This window comes from Lathamus discolor, chromosome 4 (genome assembly GCF_037157495.1).
Source record: "Lathamus discolor isolate bLatDis1 chromosome 4, bLatDis1.hap1, whole genome shotgun sequence".
Lineage (NCBI taxonomy): Eukaryota > Metazoa > Chordata > Aves > Psittaciformes > Psittacidae > Lathamus > Lathamus discolor.
This window is the reverse complement of record NC_088887.1, coordinates 58,359,116-58,378,456: the sequence shown is the minus strand read 5'-3', so window position 1 is coordinate 58,378,456 and position 19,341 is coordinate 58,359,116. Positions and strand designations below refer to the sequence as shown.

The following is a 19,341-nucleotide window of genomic DNA, read 5'->3' as shown; positions in this document are numbered from 1 at the left end:
CTGCCCTATGCGGTTCTCCAATAGCATCCCAAACTACCTCTGTGCATTCAAATATGCCTTTATGCTACACCTCAAAGCATAAAATACCTATCCTCAATTTTGTGCTAGAGAAATACCAGTCTAGCACTTGGGTGAGTTGCAGAAATTTCAAGTGTCCACAAAAAATGGCAAAGCAGCAGAAATAGGGTCATCCAGCCACAACAGGATGTACTTCCGTTCACTAAGAGAAAACTAGTTAGTAAAAATTTTATACAAATTCTCCATTCTAACCTTACAAAGAACAGGGTTTTTTTTTACATTGTACAATTAAAAAAAAAAAGAAAATAAAAAAAACCCCACTACTAATGGAAAGAAATGCATGAGGACTTTGTAAGACAAGGCATAAGTCCATTTAAACAAAAACAATGTTTTATTATTCTATGTTACAGAAGTATCTGTGAAAAAAAAAGACTCCTCTGGCCTAAGGCATAACATTCCATTTTCCAACGTCAATGATAAGGAAAAAAGCCTTTTTGTATCAAAAGAGTTCTACAATCAATATGACCACGTGATAACCAGCAAAGGACAATTTATCAGCCTGATTTTTAATTATATTCAAAGGCACTTTTTTCTTGCCCTTCCCCCCCCACACCCCTTCATGTTCTCTGTTATGAAAGCAACAGCTGATTAATTCATCTGACCATTCAGGAAAGTAAGAAAGGCACCAGAATCGCTACTCTCAAGATTGTCTAATGTAGCAAGTTTTGAAAAAGTGGTCCTTTGTCAAGCTGGACATTGCTCATTAGAATCTAAATCACTTAATATTTCAACAAGTGTCCTGCTCCCTTGCAAACAATTAGAGCATGGATGAAAATATATTGTAAAGAAAACGATCAGCCCTTGCTGCATTCATTTTTTCATTGTTTGATTCTGATAAAAATTCAACTCTTCAGTATTCAGACACCAAACAGCTACAACAAATTGACTGGATAAATGTATGGAACTACAGACAAAATAAAGATACTAAAATCTAAACTTCAGCTTAAGATACCTGTATTCTGTTGAGCTCTACAACTGGCCCGTGCTGACGATCTCTCACCATAGTTGCTTGCACAACTTTTCTGAAAGCTGCCTCCTAAAAAAGGAAAATACAAACAAATAAAGTAACAGTAAAACTGCAATCAAATAAGAAAGCTGCACATACTTCACAGATAAACACATACTTAGTTCAACTTAGGGAGGGGAGAACGGAGATAAAAAAAAACCTTTTCAAGCAAAACAGAGAAACTGATTCTGCTATACAATCTATCCTTCAGCAATTTCCTTCTGAGTAAGTCACAAAACACTAGAAAGGGCATAGTACCTCTAGTTTTATTTTAGAAGAAAAGCAAACAAGCATCAAACACTTTTGAAATACTAAAAAAAACCAAAAAGCAACATAAGATAAAGTTGTGAGATGTTAGTTAAGGATCATGTTATTTGTGCTAATACAATTCAAGTCTGTAACAGTTGGAATATTAAAGTAAAGTCTCTCTCCTGTATCCCTCAAAACCATGGCTGGAAAGCTGGGTGCTGTACTGCACCCAGAGTCAGTTATCAATAAGCAACTAGCATGTCACCGAGTACAGGTATAAATTAGTTTATACCAGAATAATACATGCATATGGAGAATACTTAATGCCAGAGAAAAACAATCAAAAAGATGAAGTTTAGATAAAATAATAAAAATAAACTCTTCATGCAAATTCAAGCATCTGAAGTTCTCTCACTAAATACTTGGATCAAATTTTATGGTCAGTTTCAAGCAAGCATTAAAAAGATTTTCAAGTCTTTAGAATCTCCGAAGGTAAACGGCATCACAAATTCTGGTGTCTGTTTTGAATGCTTTCGACATAAAATATGCCTGATATGACCTTTAATCTTACACCCAAAGACTTTCTGTAACTGTTCTGCAAACTCTTAAGTAAATTATGTTGAATGGGCCTCCTGCACAGCCATTCCTATACTTAACATCATACACCTTATCTATTGCACTAACATTTGAAATGGTCATTAACAGAATTAGCTACAATTTCTTTTTCCCTTTTTTTCAGTTTAGGTCTTGATGGAAAACGTGTGATCTTCTCTTGGTCTGTGAAGCACATATTCTGCTGGTTTGCTCTACTACACAATTTCACTGCAGTCTAAAGAAAGAGAACTTGAGACAGTATGCGCTAAGGAGTGCGGTTACAGGCATGTCTTATTTAAGGACATAGAACAGCACTGCAGAGGGAAATATAATTGCTTCTCTCTTCAAATATATCTCCCAGCAGATTTTGTCTGTTTATATAAATTTTTACTTTTTCTTGAGACAAGTGACTATGACACTGAGAAAATGCAGACCCAAAAATGATGATCACACTGAAGGCAAGTCATGTTTGTAAAGACTTTCCACTTCTGAAGTTTTAATAAGTGTTGTATCCTTGAAGCATTATAATTATCCAGAGTTTCTCATGACTGACTTTACTTAGAACTATATAAACATCCACTTTCTTTACCAATTTGAGAGTGAATTCTTAGGTATTCTGTCTTCTTTAGACTTTTAAGCCAGTCTAAAACAAGTCTGCACCTGTATAGAGCTTTGGATCAGCTAGTGTATCACCTGATCATGACAACTGAAATATGAAAAGCAGACAATGCCCATTTCATACCCATCTTATTTTTTTTTTCCAGGATAGCATCTACTGAATAATCTAGGAGAATTCAGCTATACTACAAACTGAAGATTTACAGTGTAAAGTTATTTTCAAGATCAACACAAAAAAGCACTATGATGAAGAAATGAGGGAAACATAATAAAGAGATCACAAAGAAAGAAGTTTGCATAAAATTGAGGTATACAGTTCTATTCTTCAGAAACAGTTAAACAGTACATTTCACTTACAGTTACAAATCTCTGCTTTAAAAACGTTCTGATAAATACCTTTCCCTGTGATATCAGTATTCCCCGTAATGTGTCAAACCCAACAGAGGGTCCTTGGCCAGTTTCATCAAGTCTTCCTTCAAGATCAAACATTGGAATGCAAGGACAGAAGAGTTCAGAAATGTGATGCAACAGCAGAAGCCTGTTTCTCAATGAAATGATGGGAATTTCCTGCAGATGATTGTACTCCATAGGAACCTATGATAAAACAATATTCAAATGTAATTTAAAACTATTGTATACATGATTTTATTAAACAGAAAAATTCATAAGATTTGTAGGTAAATTTGTATTAGAAATTCAGATATTTGCTTATTCACACTGTCAAAATTTAATACACAGAGTTCAGTTGTTTATCAATACCAACAGTATCTATCTAAACTGAAACAAGTATTAGAAACATGACAGTTGGGACTATTCTTGCTATTCCCTATTTTACAGTTCTCTCTATCCATAAACAGATGTATTTTACATCCTGTCATCACTACACCTAGGCATTATAGTTGAAAGTCAGAATACTCAAAAAACAATTTTCTCAGTGTAAGGCAAACAATGAAGAATTCCCTTGGAAGGCATAAGATTTTCACAGCTGGAATACAGAATTAAAATGCGTGCAGACTTGCAAACTGAGTTGCTGTTCTGCACTGGATTAACAACAGAATGAAGAGGCTTTCTCACCTCAGAAAATTGGAATCCTTCTTTGGAAATACGGAAGTAAATCAAATAACTGGCTCAAACTTGAAGTCAAATCAAAGCACTGAGGTTATGCAGGAATTTAGAACAGCAGTATGTTTACTGAAAGATCAGCAACAAGTGTACTATGTATGTTTAAAATCTGAACGTAATAAGACAAAAAAATATTACCTGTGTAGGGAGCTTGCCAGCATTAGCAGGTTTACTGGTTGACCAAGCCAAAGTATGTGCTGAGCCACAGGCTACTCTGTTGATCTTTTTACCCTGAAGTGCTGCAACCAAGCGTGGTCTTTGAATAGCATTAGTTGTTCCATCTCCAAGCTGCCCTTCATCATTATCTCCCCATGTATACACTTCCCCTAAACCAATAAAAAAATTAATTGTTCTAAAGGTAAGACAGAAGCTTTCTGCCACTCCCACCCCCACCCCCCTTTTCTTTAATTAGCATTTATGAAATCATTTCATTGAATGAGGCCCTGGACTATGACCAAGATTTCTAGGACTGATGGCCACCCTGAAATCCACTCTCCAGCATAGATATATCTTGAGTGACAAAGTTAGACCCATGGTCTACATGGTGCAGCTAGTATAAGATGCATGTATTTTCTCATAGTCTGTATGAATTAGAAGTTCTGTTCCAGAACAGAAGGAAATGGTGGAGCATAAGAATTAACAATGGATACACTAGAAGCCTGTATTTGACACTTTGATAACAAAGAAAGCTAATATTAAAAGACAATTGTAAAAGGCTTAACATTTCACATGAGATGAAATAAAATATTTTGTAATAAGCTGTATTACTAGAGAGGACATTAAAATGGGTGCTTCCTGTTGCAAGATAATTGGAAAATACTTTTAAAATAGCAAACTTGTTTCTGAGCGTTCATTTTCTGCAGCTATATCCTATTTCACTCGGTCACGGTTTAACCCCAGCTGGCAACTAAGTACCATGCAGCCCCTTGCTCCTATAAAACACTCAGTTATTGTGCAAACTTGTTAATTAAATGTAGGAGTGAATCTGCTACAAAGAGTATTTGGTATCTCAACCTGCTCTGTATGAAGCAATACTGTTTGCGCAGTGCTTCATTTAGCAAGTTAAACACCTCAGCAGGCTTAGAAAAACCCTGTCAAAAAAAAAAAAAAGAAGCCAAATCCATTCATTTTAGTGCTTGACCAGTAAAAGTTACTAAAAGTTACCTTTAGTGCTCTGTATTTTCCTTTGACCACCAACATTTATAAAGGTTAAACTCTATTTTTTATTAATTATAAACTTCCAGCTGGTTTTATGTGATCATTTTAAATCAGTAACATGCTTGTTGCTCAATAAATATGCAACACGTGCAAATACAGGATACCCCAGTGCACACAGAGGACCAGGATTTTCAGCAAGGACAACCTACCAATAGCTGACTAATAAAGTTTTGTTTATTTCAAATTCAGCACTGAGAACACTAAGTAAATTTGATTTTTATACCATCTTCAGTGCAGCAAACGCAGTGCAAGGACCCAGTAGCAATTGCAATGACTTTCTTTCCTTGCAGTCCCTGTACTTGTCGCGGTCTTCTAACATGGTCATCAGATCCATGGCCTAACCGATGGTAATCTCCTTTGCCCCTGCACAGAGAATATAAAACATTTCAAAACTGTTTTAATTGTGGAAAAGAACAGAACGATAGACTGTGTCTGGTGTTTGATCTGTAGGTGACATAAAAAACCCAATACTTAACATTAATCACATCCCTAGCTTGTGCAACATTTATGTGCTTCTGCTGATATAGTAAAAATGCTTAAACCTCCAATATGCTGCTCCTATTTACTCTGTGTAGGACTTTTTACCCCTTTTGCAGGGGTTGTTTGTTATCTGCCTCTTAAAGGGATCAAGTATTAGAAGCATTCATCTGTATGTTTACTGACCTCAGAGATTGGAATCTCGTACAGTTTAAGGGGATCCGTAATGCCATGCAAACAAGGGAGCAGAATGATGTTGGAAAGGTACTTTGCTTAGTCTTTTTAAACATTTTAGTAGTTTCAGCTAGAACATTTGGAATGGCAAAGGAAAATTAAAACAATGAACTAAAATCAAATTCTGAGACTACAGCCACCACAAGTTACACACAACTTCGATAATATACAAGAATTTTATGTATACTATCGTCTTCCACCCTACATGATACTTCATGCTTACTCTTCTACTGACCTCCTTGGAACTCATGCAGCTTGCAGTAGGGTCAATGCCTGGGATGTCAACTCTGTGCTTAGGTCTCCAAGAAAAAATACTGATTTTTCATTCAAATGGCAACATGAAATGTCCCACAAAATGGTAAATTTTATTACTAATCAAGACAGAGGAACTCAAAAAAGTTTTTGATGGGGGGGGGAAATGGGAGAGGAAATCAAAATGGTGAAGGCAGTATAACACTGATGCCTATCACTGACAAGGTTGCATCTAACACTGTCAGAATACTTAATACAAAGTACTTACCACGTATATACTGCTCCAGATTTGGTAAGAGCCACAGAAAATTGTGATCCACATTCTACTTTAACTACTCCAAGGCCTGTGAGGGAATCAATCTAGGAAAATAATATCAAATGAAATCAAAGTTAATTACGGAAGCTATAGTTTCATACTGCACTGTGTTAAGTAAAACAAAATGTACAAGAGTGTAAGTGTCCATACGTGTATTTATAAATTATGTACATGAATAGCAGAATTCTACTTCTTTCATCTTTCTACTATTTACTACTTATACATTTAAAAGCTCAGGTTTGGTGAACTGTCGAAGATCACCTCTAGTACGTTTTGCCAATAGTTACACAGCAATTGCCCCTCAGTAGACATAGTAAGGCTGTCTCCAAATACTCAACATTAATCATCCCTAGCTCGCATGACATCAAAGTGATTCTGCCAACACAGGGAAAATATGTAAATCTCCTGTACAGTCTATTTATTCTGTGTAGGTCCTTATGCCACTTTACCATCAATTCTATGAGACTGATGATTGACAAAACATAAACAAGCTATTTTTGTTTTGTTTTACATGATGAAACAAAAACTTATTTGGGACTGGCTGTTAGACTTTGCCTATTTGGAAACAGAATGGGGACACCTGTATCCAGGTAGTAAAGTGTGACTCTGGACGAAGAATCTAAAATCCACTGTGCACAGGTATACACAGTGACACTTACACATTTCTCTAATACAAATAATACTGACCTCCATAACAAACACTGGAATTCAAATTAGATCGCTATATGGATTTCATTTGTAACACATGAAGAAATTCCAAGTCAAACACGCATTCACATGAAAGGTTTAACATAAAATAAGATTACTTTTCAATCAATTGATTACCCCTTTCTGGAATGAAGTTATGACTTCAACAGTGTTATGGAAATTTCTTAACACAAGGAAATACAAAGATTTCTTGGCAAAATCTAGCATTTTGATAGGAACCAAAATTAAAATCAGAAATATTGCTGGAACCAGCAATGTTCTCCAAAGAAAAAAAAACACCTTCAAGCGCAGCTTCAACAACCAGCACAAAATTTAAAGACTCGTCATTGCAGCCTACCAAGTTCATTCTTAACAACAATCAAAACCTCCTAATGTCTCAGGATGAATGGAAGTTTGCACACATTGGCAGATCTGCCTTCAGTGTTCTCCATCAATCTCATGGCTTCTAAAACAATGAACAAATTACATTCAAATACCTTCATTGGTACTTTACAGCCATCACTGCCTCCTCTCCCAAGCTTTCCATAATCTCCATCACCCCAGGACCAGACTGTATCATCATCAGTCAGGCACAATGTCTGTGCATCTCCACTGCCACAGGCTATGTCGATCACACGGCAGCCCTGGAGAGCTTCCACCTGTAAAGAAATCCACCATTTTTGTTCACAATAAAAGGCTTAAGTGATTTACTTTCAGAAAAAATGACAAACCCAGCTTGGAGACATGTTTCACTGGAACTTCAAGTCTGAAACATGGTGGTAACAAGCAAATAAATGCAACTCAAAGGGCTTTGCCATTTTCAACCCAGCAAAACAAAAAACTAGCTATGGATCATTCTTTTTAATTGGTGAACTAGTTAATTTTTTTGACCTAAAAAGTCAGGGAAAACAATTTATACAAAATATGTAAGGTTATCAAAGACTATATTCTCTTGAAATTATTTCAGGCTCTCTGGCTGAGTGTTGTATATAGTAAAGGGAAAAAAAAAAATCCTATTTTCAAATAATCTCTTATTAGTTTACAATTTTCTAGCACATGCAACATAATCTGAATTTCATTAACAACTTTTGAAATGCTGCCATCTAGTGATTAAGTATGGGATCTGGATTCACAAAGTAAAGGGATGGTAACCCACATACACCGCATCCTCCCAATCCTCACCACTACTTGGAAAGGTTATAGGCAGCACAATCCAAAACTGTACAGAACTTCGCATACTTCAACTCATTCACAGATTATCTATTTTCAAAGTAACCGAGAACATAAAGGGGAGGAAAGATGTATAAGAAAGATGGACAGACCTTGTGGTTTTGGAGGCAGGGGAACAAGAACATGCAGATACAAGTGATAAGGTCTCAAACTGGACAGAGAACATATGATCTCTCATCATACATTCTCATCATATATTTAACTACTTTAACACTCACTTCTATAATGTAGGCAGTTTCAAGCACTGAAAAAACCTTAATGCTTGCATGAACAGAAATATATGCAGAGAGCCTTGACTAAAAATAGCAAGCTAACATTCAGTTTGATTCAACTACAGTAATCTTACCCTTGGATGTATTTTCAGCAAGAGAACACAGGTAACAAAATGATCTCAGATTTCAAAGTCAGGGCAGTTGTCTTACTATCACTAACTTAAGTTTTACAGTCTATCTCACAGGAACATGGTGGTTGGAATTATAACTCGACAGATAATCAGTATACTCATTCTTCCTACATTCCATTCTGTCCTGGTTCTCAGATTTACCATCTCAGAATCAAATGGTAACAGCTAGCTTCATCAGTGACTGCTTAACTCAAGTGTTTTTAGCAAATAGCAATTAAATACTTCATAATTACTTACATTAAATTCTTACTTAGTATATAGTTCAGTAAAATCCCAGTATTCATTCATGATTAATCAAGAGTACAGTAACGTCAGGAAAGAAACAGTTTGCAAGTGACTAAGTGGGTATCACTGTCATCACTGGTATATTTTCCAGGTGGTAAACAATGGGGGTACCCGGCAGATAAAGAGCTCACTTGTTACTTTCAATGCAAACTACTCTTATGAAGGGGTAGAATTTACTTATGGAGGGGTGGGGTGTTTGATTTGGGGTTTTGCTGTAAGTCTTCCCTAAAACAAATTCCTTATAAGCTGTCTAGTGACATCTAGTGAAGTTTTGCAGCTCTACTTTCATTTTATTCTTCCAATCCATTCTTGTTTTCTAAAGCAACTGTTCATTTCTTACACGTCACCATTTTGCCCTTTCATTTCTTTATATGCAGAAATGCAAAAAGTTACTAATTGGAAGGTAAGAACTGGACTAAGACTGTATAAAACTCCAAAGGCTTCTTACCAGTTTAGGTTTCAGCTGGTCCTCACTGTCTCCATGGCCCAGGCGTCCGTATCTTCCCTTTCCCCATGTGAAAAGGTCTCCTGCAGCTGTAATACATGCGCTGTGTGCTCCCCCAGCAGCAATGTCAACCACTTCTATACCTCTCAGAGATTCAATTACACGAGGACGATCACAAGGGCTGAAATAAAAATACTTGTCTTGACAAAACTTTTAGAATAGACCATTCATATTCAGAAATGTATGGGGGGAGAGGGGAGAGTTAATATAAGTACAAGGACACCTAAAATAACCAAGTATTTGCTTCTGTTTCAGTTTAATATCCTACAGATTTATGTTTAATTAGTCATGCAGAAGTATTTTTAGAGGACTATAAAAGCTAGATATATTTCATCATACATTGAATTACAGCATTGCAGGCAAGCTGAAACTACAGAACCACTTCCATTAAAATCAAGTAAAAGTTAAGCATTTACCCTGGAAAAAACTGGTGTATAATTTCATATAGATTATAAATTTAACCAATTTAATATAGATTATCAAAATTCCTAGTATAAAATGCACTGTTGTCCCCCATGGACTTCAGCATTCCTTTTTGGATCAGAATATTGCTGTTTCTAACACAACAGAACTTGTCTGTTAACAGAGGCAACAATGCATGTGTAAATCAGAAGCAGAATGGCAGTTTTGCTCTCTCTAAACTGCACTGAAGTTCTGTATACCTACAAGAGAGGTCCCAAAGGAAAATCACCAGACTTTAGCATCCACAGATATGTTAGCATAGGTATATTTTAACAGATATGTTAGAACACAATATCCAATTACAGAAATCAGAGTAACCGTTTATCTGAAAAATACTTTGTGATTCTCTCATTTTAAAATATAAATTCCCACATCACTACTTTAACACTCATATATATATATATATGTACTATATTAAGAGAGAATATAGTATATATATATACACACACTGCATATAGATAGGGAGTACTCGTATGACACGTCAAATACATAACTACAATAAGTATCCATTAACAGTTTTTAAAAATCACATTTCAAAGTGTTACTTACCTTCGATTTCCATGGCCAAGTTTACCATCTTCTGCTTCACCCCAGGAATAAACTTCTCCCTCAGAAGACAATGCCAAACAGTGCTTTCCTCCGGAGTTCACAGCAACTTTCTTTATAAACACATGTTGAATGGATTCCAGTAAAGTTGGAGTAGAAACTGACTCTGTTCCTCCAATTCCAAGCCTGCCACCTGCTCCATATCCAGTGGCATACAGCTTTAAAATGAAGAATAAAATTGAAGAACACTCACTAGAGTTGTAGAGAAGAATTCTTAATGAACATATACTAGAATACAGCTAAAGAAAAAAAAGTTTCTCTCTCCTGGGAAGTAAGAAATATTTTGAAGTATTTCACAAAAAAAACACTAAACAAAACCCTGTGAAAATATGGCTAGATTCAAGACCAAATGAACCATTACTGACTTAACGGGTTTTGTTTTAAATCCTAAGGCTGATCCTGTAAAAGTATGAAAAAATCATAGCATTGTGTGATAATGGCACAAAATCATCTATCACATGTAAGTCTCTTTCAAGCAGCACTAGTCTTGTTTTCTCTCTTCTGAGGACTGCACACACCTGAACACAGCTGTTTCTTCCCCTTCCATCCCATAAATACAGTTTTAAATACTGCTTTTCACTCTCTTTTTGTCTATCTGAAAGTAATTTCTCTCAACAGAATGATCTCAAGCAATGTCAGTAACCTGTCCTTTACTCTTCTGTGAATCCTTAACAAAGATGATACTGACTGCTGAGGAATCATTACAGTATCTCACTATATGAATGTAACTTAGAAAAAGCTGAAGCTAAAGTTCTTGATCAAATCCTTCACACAAAGCTGCAAACTATATGAAATACTTTTTCAAATTTGTGAACTTACTTTTTTTCTCCTATACCTTCCACTAAGCCTCTGCACAGTTGCTCCTTTTCACTCAGGATTTAAGCATCTGCAAATTAGATCCTCCAATATCTAACTTAAGAGGCATTTAGCCAACTGCCAACAATCTCAGATTCCAGTTACATCTCTGCCCTGCCAGAGAGACATAATCACCACCATATTTTACTGTTTACCCTGGTTTATGGGACTCTGCGTGCACATTACTTGTATTCAAAAAAATCTCATCACAGTTTTTGAACTGAGAATTAAAATACACATCTTGTTTCATGCATTTAAAGCTATAGTACACCAAATTTGTAGCTGCACTGGTAGAGTTGGTATAGTTCACTTTCCTTGAAAAAGTAAAATAAACTAATTATAATAAATCTGTGCTATACACATCACTTTTTATTTAGACAAACATACTCTGACTGAGGATAAAATATTTCAAGGGAGTCTAACAAACGGTCATTTGTTGTATCCTTACTTTCCCATCAGCAGTCACTGCAAATAGAGTCTGTTCACCACCAATTAATTGCACTGGTCTAAGGGTAGCAAGAGCTTCACATGGAGTTGGGACTTTGACTTTTGCCCCTTCAATCCCACCAAGTTGTCCTCTGTGATTATGACCCCAACCATAAATAGTTCCACTCCCTCCAGCTGAAAGTGTCCAATCATCAGGTCGTCTGCAGAAAATGCAAAACAAACAATTTTAAAAGTCACAAAAAAGGCATTTTATTGTTGTACAACAACAAAGCAGCAGAAGACCAAACCAATGACAGCTGAAAGAAATAACCTGTTCATCCACTGGACAAGCTGCTCATCTTGTTCTCTCTTAAAGACATGATGGCACTCATGAAGAACATCCATATTTTCATTATCTGCCATTAATTCTCGGATTTTCTTTGCCACCTGTAAAATATTTTGGATTAATCAAATTATCCAAACTAGCAGTTACTCCTATCTCAGTTGGCATAAAATACTTCAAACTCGGTATATATTTTGAATGAAACACTTTCTTATGTTCCATGAACTATTTAAAATATTTCTGCAGTACCTCATCAAGGAAAAGGCGAGGTAATGATGTTCTTTTATCAAGAGCCACAGCAACCCTGGATGCCATACAGTATCTCCTGAACCAAGCCCATTTGTGTGTCTCTGCACAGCAAGGGAGAGTATCCAACTCCAGATCACAAGCAAGAGCCACGAGCACCTGCAGACAATCAGAAAACATTTTAGAGGTATATCAAAAGCGTGTAACAAAATAATACACGTATGATGTAGCTGAACAGCTCATAGACCAGTAGAGCCTGAACACAGTCTCAAGGATGCGTAAAGTGCAAGGGATATTAAACGCCATCTTCACTACTGTCATTGGTGGGGCAGCATCAAGTGTACCCACACTATCTCCTCTTCCAATCCAGAAAATTTCACCACTGTGCCACAAAAAATACCCCTAGATTAGTCAGCTTTTTTGTATCAAATACCATGTGCTGAACTTCCTTATCTTGCATTTCTAAACTAAGTCTCCTTTCTAGAATTAAATAAATTTCCAACTGATTTTCAATTTGTTTCAATTTCAAATCAATGTTACTGATGAAGATTGTGAACAATGGATTACTTCTTCCCTGCATAAACTTCTACATATTTTAAGAATTTCTTTTCCTTAAGACAGACAAGTCCTCTCAATTTAACTTTTACTACATAGGAGGCTTTTTCAGCCTTTTATTCTTGTTGCTCCTTTCTAGAGTTCCTCAGCTTGTTTACTTTGAAGTACGGGATCCAAAACTGAACAGCCTTCCTTTAAAGACATTCTTATTTGTTCCAACTAGACATAAATAAAGCCTTCAGAATATTTAAACAAATCAATAACACAACTGTCCTATAAGGATGACACAGAAATCACTTCCAAAAAATGGAGTTTACTGCACTTACAAGCTGTTTTACTGACCTATCTGCCTCTGCCTAGCTAGGTCCTCCTTATCTTTATTTGTATATTTGATTCTCCTTTAGTAATAATATTCTGATTTTGTGAGCTTACCAAGTTATCACAAAAAATTCAGAACTATACTAATAAATTCTTTATTGATTGTACCTTATTACCTTAAAGAAAGGGCTGTGGAGCAGTTGTTTGCCGCCTCTCACAATGGGGTCTTCATAGTCAAACTGTCTCTGCAAAGCTTCTGGAAGACCTTTAACCAAAGCAGCTAATGCACTCCCTGTGAAACTCTAGAGAAATCACAGAACTAGAAAGTTAGTCTTACTGTATGTGGTACAAAAAGTAGATTATTTAGATGACCATGACAAAATGTTAATGATTACCCAAACTACAGTTAGCTATGTGAAGTATCACTTCCATCCATTTCCTATTACGGAAGTATTTCTACACCACTTTTGGCCAATTCCAAAAGCACAGCTATACAGTATTGGAATTAACCATATTTTTTTTCTAAGATGAAGTACCTTTACAGACTTGCAGTCCTGTGCAAGAAGGCTATTCATTTGCCCATTTTCCATTTTGTCATCAACGACAAAATAGTTGTCCATCAGGGCTGGTATTTTAATGCTCTTTATACATCTTAACGTGCAAAATGTGAACAGAAGAGCACGACTGTCTTCTTACCAGAGCTCGTGTTTCTCCTTCATTATCCCCTAGAATTCGGTTGATGTTAATAGACTGGCCAAACTCTGTTGTCAGCAGTTTCCGTAGTCTCTGCAAGGCCCACATTCTGTGGCCAGCAGCTATGGAAACATAAGCACACAAGGATACTAATTATTTAAAGCAGTCATTTTAACTTCAAAAAACTTGACTTAATTTTAAGATCACACCTACCTAAGGCACTCAGTTGAGCACAAGCTGCAAGAGAAGCTGCCAAGCGAGGAACTATACTCCTGTTGGAAGCAAAATTTAAGCGAAAATCCAACAAACACGTAACCAAATCCATTGAAGGACATGAAAGAATGCAACGATCTGAAAGAAGGTCTTTAGGGCCTGCAAGAAACAAAAAGAAAAAAGAATTAAAAAATTAAAAAGGTAGTGAAGGTTTGTCCTCAGACTGAAATAATAGGCAGGATTTAGCTGACCAAACACAGCAGGCTAGAATGCCACTCTGCATCTCAGTTGGCCCATTCTGCCTCCCTTTAAAAGGACTGGAAGAAAGAGGCACTTCCATGATATAATTCAAACTAATCCCAAAACATCATACAATTAAAAAACAATAATAATAACTTCAGATTAATTGTGCCTCAAAAGTATCCTCTCTTCACTGATGAAGAGGCAAACTAGAGTGACTACAAATTACTTTTATCTCTTTCCTATGTACAAGTGCACCTCTCATGACTTTGTTGAAAATGTTTCCTAAGTATGAATGAAAATATTTTCATAGTATGAATGACAATGTCTTCTTAATATGAATGACAATGAATTCTAGAACTCTGGCATGTAAATATCATGCAATAATACAACAGACAAGTAAATGTACTTTCTTGCCCTTCTGTAAACATTACATATGCTATCTTACCTGCAGCAGGCATGATAGGGTAAACAGTGAACCGCCATCCCCATCCATTCACAGAGCCATCACTGATGAACTTCCACCTTAGCTCATCCCCCGGAATTCGCAGTTCACTAGACCAATCTGACCACTCACGACCTGTTACAGTAGGCATTATGAACATGTTCATCTATATTGTCTGAGCCAATACACAAGCCACTCACCAACAGCAACTTCCCTTCATGGTTATAAACACATTCAAGGAAAAAAGCTACATAAATCACATGAACATAATTACAAAGATTATCATAACTTAAGTCTTAGAACAGTTCAGTTAGTGCTGCTAAAAGATGGTACTTTTAATACCACAGTCAAAAGACAATTATGAGATCTTAATAAAATCCACCGTCCTATTTTCAAATCACCTTTCCATATTACAAAACCATGTAACATCATATATATTAAATTAAGCTTTACAGCTTTTTCTAACCAGAAATCCAGTCTGAAATACCTCAAATCCAGAGAGAAATATTTCAATAATGAAACAATGTGCATCTGAAACAGTATGGGGAAAAATGGGTCAACGGTAAAAGGCCACACCCTAACTGCTCAGAAATGTTAAGCACAAGCAGTAACTACCGAGACCCTTGCACATGATGTCATGTACAGGTAGGCTCAATGTAAAATCTGATGAGATTAAAAATATTCCTCTAAAACCTATTATGAATTTATAGTACTTAAAAATGAAAACAAAGAAAACCAGATAAAAGATGTGAAGATTCATGTAGCGTCATGTACACAGGCCAGAGTAGGAAACAGAAAGCCTAGCTATTATTTTGGGCATTTGACAGCAGAAGAGCTTTTGTCTTGACTGTATGAAAGCCTGAAATTCTGTCAGCACTACTTGAAAAAGAAAAAAAGCTAACAAAAGAAGTATCCCTTTCCAACCGTGTTCCAATTTGTTAAAATGTACTTTGATTATACAGAAATTCACACATGTTGGTAGGGGTGCTAAACACCAACTTTTTACACTGTAACTTCTCTTAGGAAGAGCAGGACAACACACTCTTCTCAGAGATTCTCTGTATTCAAAGACACAAGATCACTCTTGCATGTCTGTGCCTAGATCCTACATCTTGTTTAAAACACACTATCAATTTACGCAGTCTTCTTCCCTGTTTTTTACTGGCATATGCCTCACAATAAGTTGGTCACAGACAGTGATACATTTCATTCAGCATTTAACAGTAAATCACACAAGACATTTTTGAAAAGCACTAGTTCTCATAACCTGATCGGACAGAAACAATTCTGTTGACACCATCCATTATAGTGAGTGGATCGTGACGCCGCTCTGTAGAACACTGGCGATCAAATTCTACCCTCAGTCCCTCAGCACCTAAACAGCAACAAAGAGTTTACACATTGCTACAGAGCAATCAATACCACAACAAATGCAGTATTTTAGAAATCCACATGAAATCACAATTGCTTGGAAGCCATAGTGCTCATTAATAAAAGTAACTTCCTTTGGTTTAATGACATTATTTGTCTGTAACTTCTTCTCTTTGAGAAGCTTATATCATAGCAAGCTCACATGAGCGGGGGCTAGCAGTAAGAAGACTATAGTCAGAACATTCCAAACTAAATTTGCAACAGACAAAAAATGTCTATTTACAGTTAAGGCAAATAGCTCTTTGTTGCCCGTACCTTTTGATAAGTACTAGGTAACATACTGAGAGAAGCACTAAGTGAAAAGACAGCGTTAAAACAAAAAAGTATTTCCCAGATGATCAAGACTAGAAGGTAGGTGTTCAATTACTGACCCTGAAAAAGACTCAGTCCTTCTCAGCTTTGCAATTAAACAGAAAATAGCAATGATAAAAAGCTACAGGCACAGCCGGTGAACCTAAACATGCATATTTCACAGGATCAAGATGTTCATTTAGTACATAAGTGAAACTTAAGAAATACTTTTTACAGTGACAGGATACATAACATGGCTTTAAAAGTTCAATGCACATTTTCACAAGCAAAGGAAAAAATTACGCGTGCAGGCTTGAATTAAATTTTACTAACATAACTTTAAGAATTATATACCTGGTATTTTAACTGTGCCACTAGAAGATGTATCATCAGTATATGGATGGCTGCTTTCTACCACAACTGGTTGTGAAGAGAGGCGACCGCTTTGTGAATCAGTTGCTACATCTTCGAGTTCAGTAACACACAGCTCCAACAACATATCAGCAACCTAAGGAACAAAACCCATACACTTTATGAGAAGTAAGCTTGATTAGTCCAAGAAATCTAAGCCAACTACCATTCTTCACAAATTTTAAATAAATAAATAAATCCCTTATTTTCAAAATTCTAATTCATAAACCATCATATTCATTCAAAAATACTATTTTTGGTGGTCAAAGCTAGAAAAACTTCCAAAACTAAAAGCCAAACTACTTAAGTTTACAGTAAGTAAATGACAACAGAAAAAATTGATTTTTCCTTTACAGAGAAAAACTGTAAAATCTGAGCTGCAAAGCATAGGCCAAGCGATTTATGAAAGGTGTAAATATTTAACACCATTTGCATTTAAAATGCAAAACACACTTTAGAGAGAAAATTCTAATAGTACTCATTTTTAAAGAGCCGTTTCAAATAAAAATTCTGACTCTTAAAAAAACCCAAGCAGAAAAACAACCCACAAGGACAAAATTATTCAGCTACTGAATTCTAGAAGCAAAACGCCAAAATTAATGTATAAGTGATATATATAGCATGCGTCTAGTTATGGTGGGAGGGGGACAACTACATCTACAGAATATGGGTACACCTAGCTGATCACTGAAAACTGGGATATTAACAATTTGAGAAATAGCACTCAACTGCCTCTACATGAATAGCAGTAGTTAGGCTTTCCCACAATCCTAGTTTACTCAAACAGAGATACCAGAAGATTTCATTGTTTAAAACTGAAGCTGCCTTGTCATTAGTAAGTAAAATTTCTATTATTTCAATGCATTCTCCTTAGCAAGGTCATTATTCATGTTTTTGGTCAGTGAAGCCAAGTTTCACAGAGGAATACAAAAATCAAGCTTCGCATAATCCCTTATGATGTTTCAAATTAGTCTTTCAGCTGTGCAAAGACAGAAATTAACTACATCGTATGACCATCTTAAAGAAACACAGTTACTCATTAGGGAGAAAAAAAAAATATTTGAAGGATAAAGCTACCAAAAATTATTAAACAGCTTTCAGTTCATTCCTGTAAGCAGATATTTTATAAATAATTTATGATTTGTAACATTCTTTCATTCTTTTATTTAGCTGCTGGTAACCAATATTACAGCAGTCATTGATTCTGTTTGCCAGTTATCCCCAGGAAAGAAAATAAAAAAAAAAAAAAAAAGAGACAATAAAACATACCCATGGATACTTTGTAAATAGCTAAACTTCAATACACCAAATGTATATCTTAAAAATTAAGAATTACTAAATCATCAACAATGCATTAACAGTATTTTTAGCAATCCGAAAAATAAACTCAGATGCAAACCAAAATCAGCATGCAAGTTTTTAAACTAACATTCTGCAGATGTAACAAGTAGGGCTTTGTAAAGTCAGCTACATTCCAATAACCACAGCTGCTTGTCTTACACATAAATACAGTTCATTAAAGTTCTATTTTAACATCTAATTGGAACATGACAAATCCAGGAAACAGTCTGTTACTGACATGCGTAGCACATTCATATATTCACTTAATATTTCTATTAAAATCATTAAGGTTCACTTGCAATTTAAGTTCAACGCAAATTTTCATGTTTATTAGTTTCTCAGTATGACAAACCGTACTTCAAATACAATATTCTAGTAAACTACTAATGAAAAGGACCTAGTTAAAATACAACAGAAACAAAACCTGACCTGTGGGTAAGCTGTGCCCATACCAGACAGCACAGCTGAAAGAACATCTCTTCCTTTTTCACCCGCTCGGTTGGACACAGCAAGCTTTAGCAGGTCAACCATGACTCGTGTGTCATCTGGTACTAAGAGACTAGTAAATTCATCCAAGTACTGTGGTTCTGGGCCAGATACTTTACTTTGACTTTCTACATCCTACAAAACAAATAGCAGAAATACTTTAGAGAGTGAATATTAAAGAAGAATTTCACCAAATCCAAACAACTTGAAGAAGTTCGAAAGGTAGTTTAAAACACAATTCATAAATGCAGGATTACACAGCCCCAAAACTTACCTACTGTTAAACCCATTTCTCTAGAGAAAAAGCTTTCCTGAAACTAGCCTACTTCAACTTCAGAAAAAAAAAAAATAATAAACAAAAAATATTCTGCCTTTGGATGCATTTTAAGAATGCAGTCATTTATAGGTTAACTTTAAAAAACACAAAAATAAAGCAAAACTGCTTGATAAAAGTATGGTAAGGAGTTAAGTTTTAAGGAAGGTATTGACAACATTACTTCTTTGGTTTTTGTCATGGTTTCTGCAATGATACTGGCAGCTCCAGGATCATCTGTCACTGGAATGAAAGGACGGGAAGAGGCAGCAGCAGCTGAAGGAGTTACAGCAGATGGTGTCACAGCATCTTCTGAAGAAACAACCTAGCCAAAACAGACAATAACTAACAGAAGCTGCAATAAGATATTGTAAAACCTCTAAAAGCCTAAG

At 35.8% G+C, this 19,341-nt stretch overlaps 1 protein-coding gene across 6 annotated transcripts in view; it reads right to left on the bottom strand.

Moving 5' to 3' along the window:
• HERC2 (HECT and RLD domain containing E3 ubiquitin protein ligase 2) overlaps positions 1-19,341 on the bottom strand; it is a 107,012-nt gene that overhangs the window by 10,564 nt on the left and 77,107 nt on the right. For 5 of the 6 annotated variants that reach the window (XM_065677614.1, XM_065677615.1, XM_065677611.1 and 2 more), the window contains 19 exons: positions 19,134-19,274; positions 18,580-18,771; positions 16,753-16,906; positions 15,944-16,051; positions 14,680-14,811; positions 13,992-14,150; positions 13,782-13,900; positions 13,262-13,387; positions 12,216-12,371; positions 11,955-12,070; positions 11,646-11,844; positions 10,286-10,500; positions 9,218-9,395; positions 7,349-7,510; positions 6,117-6,208; positions 5,109-5,248; positions 3,806-3,993; positions 2,942-3,139; positions 1,031-1,114 (listed from right to left, as the gene is read on the bottom strand). In XM_065677614.1, coding sequence (XP_065533686.1) covers positions 1,031-1,114; positions 2,942-3,139; positions 3,806-3,993; positions 5,109-5,248; positions 6,117-6,208; positions 7,349-7,510; positions 9,218-9,395; positions 10,286-10,500; positions 11,646-11,844; positions 11,955-12,070; positions 12,216-12,371; positions 13,262-13,387; positions 13,782-13,900; positions 13,992-14,150; positions 14,680-14,811; positions 15,944-16,051; positions 16,753-16,906; positions 18,580-18,771; positions 19,134-19,274 — 2,859 coding nt within the window. The remainder of the gene's footprint in view (positions 1-1,030; positions 1,115-2,941; positions 3,140-3,805; positions 3,994-5,108; positions 5,249-6,116; positions 6,209-7,348; positions 7,511-9,217; positions 9,396-10,285; positions 10,501-11,645; positions 11,845-11,954; positions 12,071-12,215; positions 12,372-13,261; positions 13,388-13,781; positions 13,901-13,991; positions 14,151-14,679; positions 14,812-15,943; positions 16,052-16,752; positions 16,907-18,579; positions 18,772-19,133; positions 19,275-19,341) is intronic. The other variant, XM_065677612.1, reaches the window with a different exon arrangement.